The 18,359-nt window shown below is 39.1% G+C and overlaps 2 protein-coding genes across 2 annotated transcripts; both read right to left on the bottom strand.

Moving 5' to 3' along the window:
* Window positions 1-1,781: 1,781 nt before the first annotated feature.
* Window positions 1,782-8,834, bottom strand: LOC148823465 (uncharacterized). Its single transcript, XM_088928036.1, has 8 exons — window positions 8,270-8,834; window positions 7,121-7,255; window positions 6,117-6,263; window positions 5,385-5,483; window positions 4,999-5,088; window positions 4,556-4,705; window positions 4,010-4,069; window positions 1,782-3,767 (listed from the first exon to the last, which is right to left on the bottom strand). The coding sequence occupies exons 1-8, from the start codon at window positions 8,604-8,606 to the stop codon at window positions 2,986-2,988; spliced, it is 1,800 nt and encodes a 599-aa protein (XP_088784162.1). The 5' UTR covers window positions 8,607-8,834; the 3' UTR covers window positions 1,782-2,985.
* A 1,411-nt stretch (window positions 8,835-10,245) lies between these two features.
* On the bottom strand, window positions 10,246-18,010 carry LOC148823464 (uncharacterized). Its single transcript, XM_088927965.1, has 10 exons — window positions 17,875-18,010; window positions 16,753-16,920; window positions 16,412-16,546; window positions 15,595-15,762; window positions 15,254-15,388; window positions 14,437-14,604; window positions 14,096-14,230; window positions 13,427-13,630; window positions 13,022-13,159; window positions 10,246-12,391 (listed from the first exon to the last, which is right to left on the bottom strand). The coding sequence occupies exons 1-10, from the start codon at window positions 17,906-17,908 to the stop codon at window positions 11,505-11,507; spliced, it is 2,172 nt and encodes a 723-aa protein (XP_088784091.1). The 5' UTR covers window positions 17,909-18,010; the 3' UTR covers window positions 10,246-11,504.
* Window positions 18,011-18,359: the final 349 nt, after the last annotated feature.

The following is an 18,359-nucleotide window of genomic DNA, read 5'->3' as shown; positions in this document are numbered from 1 at the left end:
TATCTCATTAGAGTCTTAGCTTGCCAAAATGCTAGGGAAAACCATCTTTCATGCACCAAGGAAGAAAAAAATGTTAAACTATAGTGCTGTATATCAGAGTTTTAAGGAAGACAGCTTTGAGGTGGATCAATGCATCTGGGTATCATACTTGCCATGAGCCAAAAAATGTTTTTGACAATTATTGCTTTGTTGCCACATACAAAGTAAACCTTTGTATGCAGCATTATTTTGTAGATAGGCTTTCTCATTCCATTTCCAGCTAATCATTTGTGTCTGAGTATGTTGCTATTTGCCCAGCTGCCTTTGAAATAGTTATTTCTTAAGATATTCAGCTTCAAAGCTTCATTGGAAGGGGCAGTCCTGACCTGTGTGTCTGGGCATTGACTAGATAACATTCATAGTCACCACCCCTAGTCTTTCCAGATCTCAGTAAAGGTGGGGATGAAAACAGAACACCAACACACCTGCCAATCACAAATTCCAAGCAAAGCATTTCCTGTATGACCAAAAATTCTCATTCAGGAATTCCATTCTGGGCTTGATGTCTGGCTTTCTTTAAGTTTTCCTTAAATTCAGTGAAGCAGTTTCTCACATCTGATCTGCTCTATAGTGAGGCTGCCGGGACTTAATGGCTACCAGGTGTCATTCAGGTAGGTGGAGGATGAAGTGGGTCCCCTACTCTATGTGAAACGATTTGAGATTCCTTCAGATGAAAAGCACCCTAATCATTAAAGGACATCTTCATTTCAGTTTTGATTAAATTCAGAGAAAATGTATTGAAGGAAACAAACTGGTACATGCTCCATAAATGGGTCTTGATAGCTGCTCACTACTGTAGCCAAACTAATATACGATCTTTCTCAATGTGAAAATTTTGTATAGACATTTCAGTGATCTTGCATGTTGAAAAAGACTTTAAATATAAAATTAGCTACTGAAGAAAATAACTATTGAGTGAAACATACAGTATTGTAGTATGCCTGCTGATTCATTATTTCCGAAGGTGAAAAAAGTGAGAAATCAGGTACAAATTAGTGGTTTACATGTGACCCTGAAGAACAGTGATTCTGGTTTCTGAAAAACTTGTTCCCACACTGAAACCTCGTGAAAGTTTATTGTTTTAAGAAGCTATCACATTCACTAATCAGTATATACAGGATAAAAATGACTGAAACAGACTAAAACTAGAATGGAAAGAAATGTGAATTCACAGTAGTTAATGACTTCCCTTCACTGAAATAAACCACCCCTGAAATAACAACGTTTTCAAAAACCAGCAAACCTCCAGCTATGCAACCCCACGATGATTTTCCTATGAATAAATGGATTGATATTAGTCATTCTTTGATACAATGAAAATTTGTGTTCTGCAGTTCAAATTTCAATGTTTTAAAGCACAGAAGAGCAAGGTTCTTGAACTCCTGTTCCCAGACACTGTCAATAAAAGAGCCATCAATACAGTATGACCTCTGTGCTGAATGTAATTCCACAAGTTTCCTTTCACTACATGAAAAACAGCACAGACAAATGTACAGCATCCTTGTGATGTGGCAAGAGATGCATAAAATATGCTTGGAAACAAACAATATTAGCTATTATTTGCCACTGAGTCAACAACAGACCTTTAAATTATACTGGCTGCTAGGCAGAAAAGGTAAAAAATTACTCCCCCCAGTGGTGAAAGGAAAGAAGACACCTTTTAATTTTGTGGAGTCTAAGAACCTTCTCTCCCATTATAACATTTCAGTACTATGATACAAATTAACACAAACATGTGGTAACAAAATAGATTTTTATCTTTAATATTTGGTATTAATTACAAAATTCACAATCATATAATGTATGAGCTCTTAGTAAGGCACAATCAAACTGGTTAGGTATAAAATCCTAAATCCTAAATCATTAGGATCATTAGCACAGCATAAAAGATATAAAAAAAAACATTTTATGCTCATGTTGATACCGACTCAGACAACATCAATTCACACCACCTCTCTCCGAAAAACACGTTTTGTTGAGAAAACAATAAGGTTTGAGTTGTCTTCTGTGAGTAAGTAATGCATTCTATATACACCATTTGAAAAACTGAATCAAAGGTGTAAAAACAGTTAAAGAACCTGCACACATTTAATTCATATTTTTGTTTTCTCTTTACCATTAAACTATACATTTATCAGATATTTATGAATGCACTTGCACCCCTGAGAATTTACAGCTAAAACTCCATACTGGGATTTCAGTACTGCAAAAATAGTTTCACTAGTAGAAGCCTTTCAAGTAAAGCAAGAGGGCAAGTGATAAAAAGCAGAGCAGACAGTATCAAATATACAAAACATTTATAAAAATATTCTTCTCCTTGTCTTCCACTATTTACCAAGAGCTGTAAAGGAAGTACTCTCAAGTCAGCTGGTGCAGAAATTCATCTACCCTTAACGATAATTATTTGTCTGAACCTATAAGATTTGTTTTGAACCACACACAAACATATGCTCATTTCTCCAAAAAAAGCAAAACCCCACCCAAACAGTCCGTTTCGTCCTGGTTTTCTTTAACCGAAGGAAAAACGACTGAAACCAATGAGAATGAACCTGAGGACCACACAGAAAGCTGGCAAAGGCAATTTAAAAATGCATCAATTTTAAATCTCTAGAAAAATGCTAAATGATTAGCTGCTCCCCACGGCTTTTCCTTTCATGAAGAATCATACCTGACCATTCGCCTTTTTTGCCGACTTGGTCCCTAAATCTTAAGAACCTTTCAGGACAATGTGAGGATGGTTTTATTTTATTATTTATTGGTGTTCTTGTAGCTAAAGTAGAAAGAGAACCAGTGCAATCCCACTTTATTATTGAGACATTGCATCTCCTCTACATCTCTACCTTCCAGTCAAAAAATAGGTTTGAAATGGAAAAAAGTGGGATCATTATCCCTCACTGCAAGTGCTTAAAATTGGTCCCAGGGACAAAGGGAGAACGTTTCCCCATCTCAGCTGGGTTCTTTGTAAAAATCACAGCTTTGCTTTTCAGTACCATCTTCAGCTGTAACAGGTACAACCAAATGCGAAATGCGGCTCCAAAGGCCTCCAAATTTGTCAGTGTCCATCTCGTTGAAAGTGGACGGGTGGTGGGAAGACAGGAATTTGTTCTCGATATAGTCCCGGACCTTCTCCTCCACGCTGCCCAGAGTCTGCTCAGTGCCCAGCTCGTCCTCTTCCAGAAGAACGGTGAAGATGAGAGACACAGCCTTGTAGGCCGCGTTCTCGTGGTCACAGTACTTGTAGAAGATGAGTGTCGAGTCTGGAGGAAGCTCTTCAAACCGGTGGATGACTGCTGCCCTCTTGTTCCCCTCAAACGCGGCTGTCAGCTCCTCGTCTATTTCCAGTTTGACCCGGTCGCTGTCCAGCGCGGCCTTGCTCAAGCCGTCTATGTGGAGGGCACTGGCATTGAGGGCAGAGGAGTAGGCCCTGGCCAGGCCACTGGCCAGACAGTGCAGTGTCCTCTCAGCCTTGCGCCCAGCAGTCAGGATCATGCTGACGGGTTCAGTGGGCTCCTCTGACTGAAGGTGCTTCTCCATGTGGATCCTGCTTCTCCTCCACAGCTCCTTTCTCTGGCTGGGGAAGCCGGACTCCAGTTCAAGAATCTGCACATCAAAGTTTTTGTCTGTCTGATTTTTACTTTGGCGGACTCTTTCAACGAAAGGAAGCACAGCCACGAGAGCCGCAAGGATCAACAGAGCCAGACACACCAGTAAAAATTTAGACAGCCATCCTGTTTGGGAGAAAAAAACAATTCTGTTATTTAATTCTTCCATGTCTTTGGATAATTTTAATTTTTACATTTCTAAAATAAAAGGAAAGACTTTACAACTGCTGAAAAAACAAATAAACACGGGTAAAACATATTTTAATACAAAATCTTCTCACAAAATGTTAAAAACATCTGCATGTCAATGCTAATCTAAAACAGAACTCTTTTATATTTAAATAATTTCCGTAAAACAAAGTACTGACCTTTTCTGGGTTGGGGAGAAACAGGACCCTTTTTGACAACAGTTTGTCCTGTGCTGTATTCTAAATAAACATAAAAGAAATATGTATTTCTAGTTAAAACCATTGTACTGTATATGAATATAGTTGAATACATTTCAACAGAACCTACGTTATATTTCTGTTTTTGTGTGCAAATGTTACTGTATTATAACATCTTTTCATATCCTTTGTGTAAACTGGAATAGGAACTAAATCAAATCTGTATTTGCCAATGTTCAACTGCTCTTTGTGTTCTCAATATGAATTTAAGTCATCAAACCACATAGCACAAGGTCTGCAATATCTCATACACAATTTTGATTCTTACAGACTCTCAAGGAGAAAGGCTTTACCATCCCATAAGAACCACTATATGCAATTTAAAACAAATATGCAAACATCTTAAAGGTTTTACCAAACATTTGAGAGTGGCCATTAAAAAATAACAAAATGTGGATTAAAATTACAGGAAAAGGCAAGCAAATCAGGTATCGTACTGTTTTAAACTAGTTTTAACAGCATCCTTACCTTTTTTCTTTTCGCGTTCTACAATCCGATTCAATCGAGGAACGCTCAGCAGGCACTCATACTGTTTAAGCGGGCTGCATGGAGGCCCTTTGGCATAGCCTGCATCTGACACACTGTGATTAGAACCTACATAGTTTTGTTTTGGGAGGCCTAAAAAGAAAAAAAATTCAGTATTAGAATACTGCCATTAGGCTGTAACCCAAATTCTCAAGCCTTAAAGTCACCTTTCATTAAAATACACCAATGTTTTAACTCATACTAATCTTGAAATAACCAACACAACAACAACAGTTTTTCTAAACTGATTACAAGACTAACATTTTATTTAACGTGCAAAACTATGAGACAGAAAACTAATTTAACTGGTAGTAGAATAAATGCCATGCTTTGACCCACGATGAATTAGCGTTTGTGCATCAGTGCATTCCCAATGGTCATAGTACCTGTTTCACTGTTCTCCACAATTCTGTGACTTCTAATGCTCCTCCTAGAAATACGCTCGTCAGACATATATGGCGAATACTGACGAAGACCTGGAATGAAAGGAATAAGAAAGGTATTGTAGTGGGGCAGGTGCTGTTATGCCCCTGATTATAACCAGCTACAAAAAGGTCAGCATCTTTTCAAGTTTATTTAGACACTGAGACACCATAGTGGAGTAACACAGAGACTGCTAAAGAGAAACCTAAGCCGTACTATATTCACATTTGACCTTTTCCACATTGTATTATTTATTTTCTATATTGCATAAATACAAATCCTAAAACTGCAACCATGAGTGGTTTTTCTAATTGTCTGACTTGCGTGAGACAATCCATCGGTACTATACCTTCGCTCCTCTCCAGAGGTGGAGGTTTCTGGTTCCTTGATAAGTTTATCGATTCACCTTCAGTGCGGCCAATTGATTTATACATATATCCGAGCAAATCTAAAATCCAAAGAAAAAGATGGAAAAAGAAGCAAAAGTCACCGATGATGACTGCAGTCAACATACTGGTCTCATAAGGCAAGCTGTAGTATTGGGTTACTTTCACATCTAGTCCTTAGGACCTAGAGTTGCAATATTAGTGCAATGTTATTCTGTTAAAACTGGACTTCAGCCAGTAAACCCAACTTCACCTTTGATCAGGTGTTTTGCAACCCAGTCAGTCACTAAGAGCAAAATGTAATCTGACAAAAGGCTAGTCATCTTTCCTGTTCAGTGGTCTACTGTCTGGCTTGATGAAGCCCTGACAGCTCATTATTTTAGGGTAGTGTTAGTGGTTTGCAAACTGTCAAAAATACTTGCTTGAACAGACAGCTTTTAAAAACAACATTCTACTTTGAAATACAGATCCCCATCTGTCTAGCTTATGTCAAAACCTATGCAGACAACACAAGAGTACTTACGCCCCAAGTCCCTGTTGTCCAACATAACTAGCTTTGCCAAAATTGTTTTATATACAGACAAAACCAAAAGAACTGAAAGATGGCATGTCTCATTTAGTTGAAGTGCACAGCTAAAGAATGTGTTTCCCAGCTCTGTGGTGTGACCCGATAAATCCCCAGTCTCCATTACTACCTTCAGATCCTCTATCTGCCAGAGGAACTGGGTCTTCCTCTTCTTCATTCATCTCGATATCCTCTTCATAATCCTCTGGTGTCCCAGGATGGCTGTGATCTTCGTGGTCAGACTGAACTTTCCTTATTTTATTGGGAGAATCACCGTCTGTGAAAAGGGGGGCAAGAAGAAGAACGTAGGATGTTTCTGCACGTAACTATGAGCTTATCCATCAAAGTCTGAAACTGGGACGTGATTCATGAAATCTCTTCCGAGATCAGACAAAGCGGTGCTCACCGAGATGTGAAGCCCTGCAAGTTAATTTCCTGTTAAACACTTGGGGAAAAAAATACATTGAATTGATCACATAAATCTTAAGGTCTAAGAAGGCCTCCACAGTTAAACTAATCACGGGTGTGCTGTGAACAATTCCTATCTGGTTCTCCAGGTGTTTTGGGTTTTGATCAAACCAGTGCTGCCAGGTTATAAACTAATAACAAGATCAAAAGGCTAGTTCTAATGAGTCTTGTCAACTTAAGTGTTGGATACCTACAAAACCTGCAGCCCCGCAACAGGATCGCCATAGGGTGAGATCCTTCTGAAAAAGCATGCAACCACCACTATAAAATAAAACGGCGTGTGAGAGGGCATGACACCACATGATAGCTTGGTTGGGTTTTGATCAAAACCGTTACTGCTTTTAAGTGCTGGGAGAACGTGATATTAACTGCAATATCCACATTATTAAAGTCCCACACTCAGGAGATGGTACCCTTTTGTGTCACCTACACCTCTAAGCTAAAATCGAGTGCGTCGCAGACGAGGATAAATAAAACTGGACATTTTGAGATCTGAATAATGTCTTTCTTGAACACTGGAGAGAATACTGGAAATCCTTTCCCGTCACCTGCTGTTAACAGGTATTACAGCTGTAGCTGTTTATGAAACTAATATGACAGCATATAATGTATTAAGTGGTCCTCCCATAAGATAAACTCTATAGGTCTAAATCCTTCAATGCTCACCCTCGCCATCTTGCTGCAAGTTTTCTTCTTCGATTTCCATGTTGTCATCGCCTGCTCCAGCCTGGCTCCCATTTTCAGCTGGGGTGTCTTTTTTCTTTCTCTTTCTCCTTGCTCTGCTCTCTTCCGACACTACGACTAAATGCCAATGTCAGAAATTCACAATGTTGCATTCAAGATTCTTATGCCAGTACGCACTCCAAAGCCCTATACCAATAAATCCATCTAACGTACTTAAAAGTTTCACTATAACATCATGAACACTTGAAAATCGTGTACAAGACATCCACTTTATTTTAAAAAAAGCGTAACATCTTTGGAGAGGAGCGCAACACAAGGTAAAAACAAGAAACGTTATCTATGATCAATTCATTCTTTAAAAAAAACAGTGCCTACGGGCATCTTAGTCTTAGGCAACCAGTCTTAGTAAAGGATTTTTAAAACCTTTAAAAATAGTTTAAAAACGATGTTGTGAAACGATTTTTAAAATTATTTTAATAGAGATCCGAGACTTTCTATATAACGTATTAATTAATATAAAATTCTGAAGAGTTGTTTTAATTTGCGGTCTTCCGATTTCCGGTTATAGCTTAAATTGTAGTCCGTTATGAAATGTGATTTAATAACGGACCCAAAAATATGAATAATAAAGTTCAGCGTGACAGCAACTTCACAGCTGTCATTAATAAAATATAGGTTTCATTTTTTTTATTTTTAAACAATATTAACGCATTTTGTTTTGCATTAAACGGGTTTTTCCGTCGCAAAACGAAAGTGAAACAAAACTAACTGCGCGGGATGGTTAAGACTAAAAGAATAAAATTCAATGGCGAATAATACATTCAAACTTAATGCGTGCATGTGTGTCATCTGCTTCATTTTTTTCAACGAATGTGCGCTTCTTATTAAGCAAAACTGTGTCATTGAACTTACAGTTAGCAAAAATATTTTATTTTAAATTATGAAAATCCTTTTTAAGAGTCGTTTTTTAAGCCCTACTATGATATCTAACATTTATGAACAAGGTTCACGGTTTGGGTCACTAATGAATGAAGGGAAACTACTGGCTTGCTTCAAAACCTCCATCCATGTTATGTCCTCAACTCAAAACGTACTTAAAACAGCTCATCCGCCGTTTTTACGCCCACTTACCAGTTTTCGCTGCTCTTTGTCTCGTTTCCCGCATGTTTAATTCTAATCTTTTCTTTAAAAAGTCTTGCGAATCCGACTTCCGTGATACTTCATCCCCTTCTGTTACAAGACACTTGGAGGACTTCCCTGCCACAAGCCGGAAAGAAGAACTGGAGGTTGTTTCCCGGGGACTAGTTTTGGAAGAACACAAGCGTTTTCCGGAAAAGGCGCCTTCGTGTTGAGTAGAGTCTGAATGTGCGCTGCGAGCCGCAGAGCCAGTAGACTTTCTCTCTTTAATGGGTTGTCGCGCTGTCACGTCAGAAAAGAACACCCGTTTTTTCGCTGTTGTTGCCGACATTATCTCGGTAGTTTTAGTACCGCTTAATAGTTGAGGTATTTACAGATAAAAAAATAAGACTTAAGTGTTTCAGGTTGACAGGCCCTTTCGTAGGTTTGATAACAGCACTATCCTGTAGAACGAAAACGCTCGAAACGAGGAATCTTGCAATAGAGACTAATTCCAAACTCAGCTTGGATTCCAGTGTTCCGTCTAATATGGCTGTCCCAGTCGCATTCCTGCAGGGTTGTGTCGTCAGATACAGGATCTTAAAGTGATAGCAGCTCGTCAGTGGAGTTTGTCCCTCCTAACTTGTTGCTGTACACAACGATTTGTGCACACTAACCGTTATAGCAGTTTTGTGGTCCTTACTCCTGGATTACTTTATAGGCAAGGACGTCTCAACCTTAGCTGATCAAGACCTCTAAAAAAATACGAGAAGGTTTTCGTATTGCAACATTAAAGCTTAGATTCGTATTTAAGTGATAATACCAAAGGAGGGGATTGTCACATTGTACCTAGTGAGAAATAAACTATTTTACTTTTTGAGTTCGGACTGCGTTAATAGGTTAGCACAATATTTCAAAGTACATTTTTCAATATGAGAAAGACGTGCACCTTATGAGTGTTTTACAAAGCATGTGTTGGAAACAGACGTCCGTATGTAATCTGAACAATGGGTTCAACACCTGCTAACTTCTTGGCACAAGAACCTATCTGAATTATTTGTTCTTCAGATTCCAGATCGTATATGAAAATTGAGTTGAAGCAAAGTACCCTATAGAGAGAAATTGAACTCCCAATCTGTTGAAGTCTGTACAGAATTATGAGAATTTCAAATACTTATATCCTGAGTTTAGCTAGATGTGGCTATAGAAGGCTCTACTAGTGTAACTATAGATAATTGTGCACAAAATTTATTTTTTGAAATTTCAGTAGTCTCCTATTGACTAAACCCGAAAAGAGTATGTGTGCAGCATTAGAAAGTGTCCATGTATCAGAAATGAAACGGGGTAAATTTAGGTTATAGAAATGAGAATACCACCCATTGACCAGCAGCCATATCACCTTGCAACTCACAACTGGCAACCTACTAAAGCTAAGCAGGTGTGAGCCTCGGCAGTACCTGGATAGGAGACCTCCTGGGAAAAACTGGAAGAGGTGTTAGTGGGGCCAGTAGGGGGTGCTTTCTCTGTGGTCTGTGTGAGTCCTAATGCCCCGGTATAGTGACAGGGACAATACACTGCAAAAAGGTGCTGTCCCTCGCATGAGATAAAACTGAGGTCCTGACTTTCTGTGGTCATTAGAAATCCCAGGCTTTCTCTTGAAAAGAGTAGGGGTGTAACCCTGGTGTCCTGGCCAAACCTCCATTGGTATTTACTAATCATGGCCTCCTAATCCCCTTCTGCGAATTGGCTTTATCACTCTGTTCTCCTCCCCACTGAGAGCTGGTGTGTGGGGAGAGTTCTGGTGCTGCCGTCGCATCATCCAGGTGGATGCTGCACATTGGTGGTGGAGGGGAGTCCCCATTACCTGTAAAGTGCTTTGAGTGGAGTGTCTAGAAAAGTGCTATACAAGTGTAAGCAATTATTAATTACCACACATCATATAATAAACAATGCATACACCAGTATATCTCTGGATTCTACAAACATTTGTACATCTTTAAGGCACATAAATCTTTATTTACTAAACAAAGACATAATTTGCATGACAGACTGAATGAAGTTCAGGATCCAGATGGTGGCCGGCTATCATCTTTAATAACCCAGGTATTATAAACTAACCCTGTAGAAAATGAAGAATTTTGTTAAACTATCCAGATGAGGAACAAGCTCCAGAAGTTTTCATTACTTTCTTATCCATTCCACGCAGATCGAAACCTGTCTATCATTAATTTGGCATGATTTTTTTTTTATTATTTAAATGGAGAGAGAAAATATTTGATTCATTTTTCCCAATGCAAATTTCAGTAAAAAGTTTAAGAGTGGGTAATGCTACTTAATTTAAACAGTTAAAATTCACTATGACAGTTTTTGTTTCAAAACCATCAGCAACCAAAACATGATTTTATAACTAAGGACAGTAACTGATGTTTCATGGCCTACAAACCGTAATTAAGGAGACACGATAAAACAGCATTTTCAGAAATGATTACAGAAGCTGACAATTGTGAAAAGGTTACAGAAAGTGTCATGAAATTGGCAAGCAAAATCAATTTCTTAGCTCTTTTCCAACACTTAATAGAAGACATGGAAGGAATCCCTGGCTTATAGTTCAGAAAAAACTATATAGTATTTTCAACTTTTGTATATCTAAATATGCATGTTATATTGGGAAATGTATTAAGTGCTGTTATTTAAACATAATATTCTTATTGCTAAACCCTCAGAGATACAAATCTGTTCTTAAACACCCTACACTCCATTTTTGCCATCTTTGTTCTTCAGTTCATGTTGGTTAAACATAACTTTTGTCTTTTTACTATTACTTCACTTTGTTAAAACTGTGTGAATTCTGCTACGTCTGAGCTGTGAAAAAAATTAAAATCTCAAATTCCATATCTCTAGTGCTATTATTAGACATTTTTCAAGGCAACGTTAAAGTGCATTGACACAAGGTAAACAGGTTTATGATTATGTTACTCAGTGTATGTCCAACGAAACTGTCTTTGTCAATGTATTCCATTATAGAATGTCTCTTAAAATTTCAGTTTTTGACTGTACACAATATCTAAGATTCATACTGGAAAAGGCGAGTAAATCATAAGGCTGCAGTTTGGTTTAACAGGAGACATAAGGGAACACACTGGTTAAGACAAGTTTCCTGCATTCCTGAGCTGCAGTAGCCAATATCAGTAAAGGCCCAGTTGTACATTCCAATCTCCATACGTCTTTTGGTGAGAACTGACGGTTCTCTTCACAGATCGCAGCCTAACCTTTCACTTTTCTCCTCAGTGCTAACAGGTAAAATCAAGTGTGAGATCCGACTCCAAAGTCCACCGAATTTATCAGTATCCATTTTATCAAACACAGTCGGCTGGACTGATATAAAGAATTTCTCCTGAATGTGATCCTGCACCTTCTCCTCCACGCTGCCCAAATTCAGCTGCGTGCCCAGCTCGTCCTCTTCCAGAAGAACGGTGAAGATGAGAGACACAGCCTTGTAGGCCGCGTTCTCGTGGTCACAGTACTTGTAGAAGATGAGTGTCGAGTCTGGAGGAAGCTCTTCAAACCGGTGGATGACTGCTGCCCTCTTGTTCCCCTCAAACGCAGCTGTCAGCTCCTCGTCTATTTCCAGTTTGACCCGGTCGCTGTCCAGCGCGGCCTTGCTCAAGCCGTCTATGTGGAGGGCACTGGCATTGAGGGCAGAGGAGTAGGCCCTGGCCAGGCCACTGGCCAGACAGTGCAGTGTCCTCTCAGCCTTGCGCCCAGCAGTCAGGATCATGCTGACGGGTTCAGTGGGCTCCTCTGACTGAAGGTGCTTCTCCATGTGGATCCTGCTTCTCCTCCACAGCTCCTTTCTCTGGCTGGGGAAGCTGTACTCCAGCCGAGTAATCTGCCTGCGAAACACTTCGATACTTCTGTTCTCCCCCTTTTCAGCAGACTGGCTTTGGTGCGGCCATTTGAATAGCCACAAGCCAGCAACCACAAGTAGCACTAGAAGAACTGCAAGAAATGGACTTAGTTGGGGTAAAGCAGAATTATAAGATTGTTGGTTGTCTCCATGTTCTTGTGGTATCATAGTTTTGTTCTTCTCATCTGCTGGTTCAGACGTAATTTTAGGATGCGTGGGCCTCTTCTCATCTAGTTATGGAGAAAGATTTTACAAAGAATAAATAACTAATAAAAGTCATCGTATTAAATCTGGCTCCAAACCAGCAAGGCAGTAATACTAGCCATTGTACCACCATGCCACCTATACTGCATAATAATAATACTAATATTAATTATATTACTAATCATTATACATAATAATAATAATAAAAGTATATATATACGTATATATATTACTATATATAGTAGTATAATATATATATATAACTATATACAATACTAATTAATTATTATACAGAATAATAATAATAATATTAAAAGTCCTACTTTTCTCCCACATCTGATTCCTTTTCGCTTTTTTAAGATAAAAAGGAACATGGTTTCTTTAAGTAATGCCAAACAGGCAACTGCAAAAGATGGAGAAGTTTCACTATCCTTGTCTTGTTAGGTAGAGTTCTCCTGGTGTTTTTGGTGAGAGAAATCTTTGATATGAAGGACAAAACAACTAAAGATGATTTGTGTAAAGCATGAGAGAAAAGAAAGTCATTACATTAAGGTTTGCAACACCTGGACTCTTGTCACAAATAAAATCTTAAGTAAAGTATTTCGGGTAAAGTATTTACGGAGAAATTAGTTGACAAGTTAAAACAAATATTTTACCAGTTGTTTCTTTTCGGAAGGAGTCATTCTGGTCTTTTTCAGCAACTTTCTCCTTTCTCCTCCTAACGTCAGATTTATCAACTACAGCCGAGACCTCTGGGAGGAAAGGCTGTGAAGCTGTGTCAACAACTGAATTTCCTGTAGGCCGAGAAAAACAACAAGAACTTAAGACTTTTTCTTTTAGTCTCAAAAAATATAATTCAAAGTCTGACATGTAAAATAAAAAGCCTACAATCATTTGAATCAAGGCCCATCCAACTGTCCAACTGATCCAACGATCTCAAAACTAAGCCATGCACATAAAGACCTTCATACAGATTAAAAAAATATACACGCCTTACAACACTATTCATATATTCCAAAGTAAACAGTCATTAGATTGCATTTATATCATGGTGGTCTTACCACTCTTGTTTCTTTGGTCAGAACCTTGCTGGATTTCTTTATCAATGTCCTGTTTACAGCCAATACTCTTGTCTTTTCTGTCACTGTCCACCTGGACGTTTTCAGCATCTTTCTCTTTAGGGCAGGCAGATCCCTCTCTCGAAGCCCAGTCCTTCTGTTGAAGAGGCGGTTGAGTGGACTGAGTGTCAGTTCCTTCTACAAGACCTGAAACCCCCAAGAGAAGGAACCATTTTACTTCCATCAGAACACAACAGCAAAGATGACATCCATCCCCATTCCCAAAACCTACACTAAAAGGTTCAACATGTTACACAAACAACAAAAAACAGAACTCAAGGTGTCCAATATCTCTGTGCCGCAAACAACAATAATACAGCGGTCTCACAGTTCTCAGCCACCTCACTATGAACTCCCTAGTTCTATGGAGATGGAGTTTCCTGCCTCTACTGCAGGTGGGTAAATTGAAGACTAGTGAAGGAAGACAGATTTTCTGGCAGATCTGCTGTCCCCCAATCCTCATGTCTTTCAGATGTGCTGTCCGAACGGGCTGTATTAGATGTTCTGTCAGTGCCCTCTGCTGGTTGTGAATAAACATGCACGCTTGTACCTTTACTCCAGATGTCACCCTAACTTAACAAACAGGCAACAACTAAAGCAAAGACGTTGTACCAGTCTTGGATTTCGGACTGGAGTCCCCCTGGCCCTTTTCACCACCTTTCTCTTCAGGGAAGGCAGATGTCTCACAGGAAGAGTCCTCTTGAAGAGGCTTTTCGGTGGACTGAGTGGCAGCATTTTCTGAAACGCCTGAAAACCCCAAAACAAAGAAACATGTACTTTGATCCATCAAAATGACTAAATGCTCCAACACAGTGCCAAATGTGCCATTTTCGACTTCCACGCCTAAAACATCAAATAAAAAAGGTTGACAAATCAAGACAAATGAACAGAAATGAGTCCATCATCTCTGTAAAAACAACTCTAATACAGGAGTGTGAATAAGGAAGTTCTACCAATCTCGTGTTTGTGATTCTCTTGGTCTTTGTCAGAGGTGTCCATCTCTAGTGAGCAGGAGGCTTTGGAAGATGAGCGTGTTTCTCCATCTCTTGTTTCTTGTGAGGCTGAAATCGGCTCATGATGAGGCTCTCCAGTGGACTGAGAGTCTTGTGCAGAATCCAAAGCTGAGTAAAAGAGAAAACAACTTTTACTCACCAGGTCCAGAAGTAGAATAAAAAAGAAGACATTTCTGAAATCCCTATTTGTTTTCTGAAACATCATCTTCAGGGTATAATAATCACAGCCAAATAGATGTACTATACACATACAAATTAAGACATCGATAAAACTCGGACACCAAATTCTAAATGATATGTTACCCTGCAATGAGACCTGAAATTTGGTTTATTTGCACAAACCATGAAATCTTCACACTAATGGTAAGGATTCAATAGATCTGCATAGTAAAAGCAACTTAAACAGTTCACTGCAGAACAAGGCAATATCCAAAGAGCATTTGAGACCATGCTCGTTGAGTGTCTCTAATATGCTATTTAGACAGTTACCTTGCAAGAAACATTTCAGTTTACTGGACAGCACTGAAAACAGGATTACTAAATTCTGAATACCACCGATACCACAGACAGATTTTCTGGCAGGCCCCATACGGTCTGCCAATCCTCATTTCTTCCAGACATGCCTTCCCAATGGGCAACATTAGATGTTCTGGCAGTGCCCTCTGCTGGTTGTGAATAAATATGCACGCTTGTACCTTTACTCCAGATGTCACCCTAACTTAACAAACAGGCAACAACTAAAGCAAAGACGTTGTACCAGTCTTGGATTTCGGACTGGAGTCCTCCTGGCCCTTTTCACCACCTTTCTCTTCAGGGAAGGCAGATGTCTCACAGGAAGAGTCCTCTTGAAGAGGCTTTTCGGTGGACTGAGTGGCAGCATTTTCTGAAACGCCTGAAAACCCCAAAACAAAGAAACATGTACTTTGATCCATCAAAATGACTAAATGCTCCAACACAGTGCCAAATGTGCCATTTTCGACTTCCACGCCTAAAACATCAAATAAAAAAGGTTGACAAATCAAGACAAATGAACAGAAATGAGTCCATCATCTCTGTAAAAACAACTCTAATACAGGAGTGTGAATAAGGAAGTTCTACCAATCTCGTGTTTGTGATTCTCTTGGTCTTTGTCAGAGGTGTCCATCTCTAGTGAGCAGGAGGCTTTGGAAGATGAGCGTGTTTCTCCATCTCTTGTTTCTTGTGAGGCTGAAATCGGCTCATGATGAGGCTCTCCAGTGGACTGAGAGTCTTGTGCAGAATCCAAAGCTGAGTAAAAGAGAAAACAACTTTTACTCACCAGGTCCAGAAGTAGAATAAAAAAGAAGACATTTCTGAAATCCCAATTTGTTTTCTGAAACATCATCTTCAGAGTATAATAATCACAGCCAAATAGATGTACTATACACATACAAATTAAGACATCGATAAAACTCGGACACCAAATTCTAAATGATATGTTACCCTGCAATGAGACCTGAAATTTGGTTTATTTGCACAAACCATGAAATCTTCACACTAATGGTAAGGATTCAATAGATCTGCATAGTAAAAGCAACTTAAACAGTTCACTGCAGAACAAGGCAATATCCAAAGAGCATTTGAGACCATGCTCGTTGAGTGTCTCTAATATGCTATTTAGACAGTTACCTTGCAAGAAACATTTCAGTTTACTGGACAGCACTGAAAACAGGATTACTAAATTCTGAATACCACCGATACCACAGACAGATTTTCTGGCAGGCCCCATACGGTCTGCCAATCCTCATTTCTTCCAGACATGCCTTCCCAATGGGCAACATTAGATGTTCTGGCAGTGCCCTCTGCTGGTTGTGAATAAATATGCACGCTTGTACCTTTACTCCAGATGTCACCCTAACTTAACAAACAGGCAACAACTAAAGCAAAGACGTTGTACCAGTCTTGGATTTCGGACTGGAGTCCTCCTGGCCCTTTTCACCACCTTTCTCTTCAGGGAAGGCAGATGTCTCACAGGAAGAGTCCTCTTGAAGAGGCTTTTCGGTGGACTGAGTGGCAGCATTTTCTGAAACGCCTGAAAACCCCAAAACAAAGAAACATGTACTTTGATCCATCAAAATGACTAAATGCTCCAACACAGTGCCAAATGTGCCATTTTCGACTTCCACGCCTAAAACATCAAATAAAAAAGGTTGACAAATCAAGACAAATGAACAGAAATGAGTCCATCATCTCTGTAAAAACAACTCTAATACAGGAGTGTGAATAAGGAAGTTCTACCAATCTCGTGTTTGTGATTCTCTTGGTCTTTGTCAGAGGTGTCCATCTCTAGTGAGCAGGAGGCTTTGGAAGATGAGCGTGTTTCTCCATCTCTTGTTTCTTGTGAGGCTGAAATCGGCTCATGATGAGGCTCTCCAGTGAACTGAGAGTCTTGTGCAGAATCCAAAGCTGAGTAAAAGAGAAAACAACTTTTACTCACCAGGTCCAGAAGTAGAATAAAAAAGAAGACATTTCTGAAATCCCTATTTGTTTTCTGAAACATCATCTTCAGGGTATAATAATCACAGCCAAATAGATGTACTATACACATACAAATTAAGACATCAATAAAACTCGTACACCAAATTCTAAATGATATGTTACCCTGCAATGAGACCTGAAATTTGGTTTATTTGCACAAACCATGAAATCTTCACACTAGTGCTAAGGATTCAATAGATCTGCATATTAAATACTTGTTGAGTTTCTCTAATACGCTAAGTAGAGAGTTACTGTTGTAAGATACATTTCCATTACTGAACAGCACCGAAAACATGATTAATAAAACTTCTAAGTTACCATATAAAACGATGTAACAAGATAAATATCGAACTGTAGTTTAACGTAAGTCTGTAATATTTCATGACAAATCTGCAAAGGTCACCAACCAGTAGTATCGCTAAGGGATTGAAAAGAAAAAAACACTAGCAATAGACGTTACTACTGTTACATAATGAGCTTAACCCAAGAGCTTACAATACAAATTATCGAAAGACAATTTAGAAATAGCAAAGATACAAACTATTTTAATAATTTAGTCTTGTACATTCTACACTTACTATTAAGGTTCATAAATGAAACCGAAACTTCCGAATTTGTTGCTTCCTCTACACATTGAGAAAAACGGACATTAGTCGCAGTTACACTGGGTTTTTAAAAACGGTATCAAGACACCGCATTATAAAACCTGACAGGATTCTGAATGAGACTCAGTACTCCACTGTAAACAGAAAACTGAAGTATCGCAGTGTCGAAGAAAATAGCCCAGCCATCTTTTGACAGCCTCTAGGCTTTATTAATCTTCGATATGTTTTGAGGGTATTTATTTTCTTTTATTTCCATGAGCAAGTAACCGAAGCTCACCACAAGTCTTGGGTAACGAAGCATCAATCTCCATGCTTCTTCTTTACAGCGATTTGGACGATGAACTTTGCACGCCGCAACACCTCCACACCATCTATCTCCACATCATAACTTCCACGGCGGTACGGTTTCCCCCGGACTTTGTTTAGGGGAACACGGGGACGTCACACGGCGTCGACTGTGATTGGATCATCACTGTCTCAGGTATTTACAATCCTTAGAAAAAGTCGGAGTCGGAAAGTGATGCAGTAATACATTTTGAGTAGCGTGCTACGGCATGATAAAACAATTAAAGTGAAGTACCTTTTCAAAGCTTACAACGGTTGCAGCTATTCTCATTTTTGCATTTTAAATAACGAGTCCATTTATTAACTTTCTACAGAAAGTTTAAAACACATTTTTTTTAATATTTTGAAAAAAAGAACTGTAATTACCCCGGTTTGTGTAAAACGTTTTATCGTAGTCTTTATAAAGCGTAGAGAGAG

Source organism: Atractosteus spatula, chromosome 11, assembly GCF_055471065.1.
Source record: "Atractosteus spatula isolate fAtrSpa1 chromosome 11, fAtrSpa1.hap1, whole genome shotgun sequence".
Lineage (NCBI taxonomy): Eukaryota > Metazoa > Chordata > Actinopteri > Semionotiformes > Lepisosteidae > Atractosteus > Atractosteus spatula.
The sequence above is the reverse complement of the archived record's forward strand: the minus strand, read 5'-3'. Positions and strand labels throughout refer to the sequence as shown.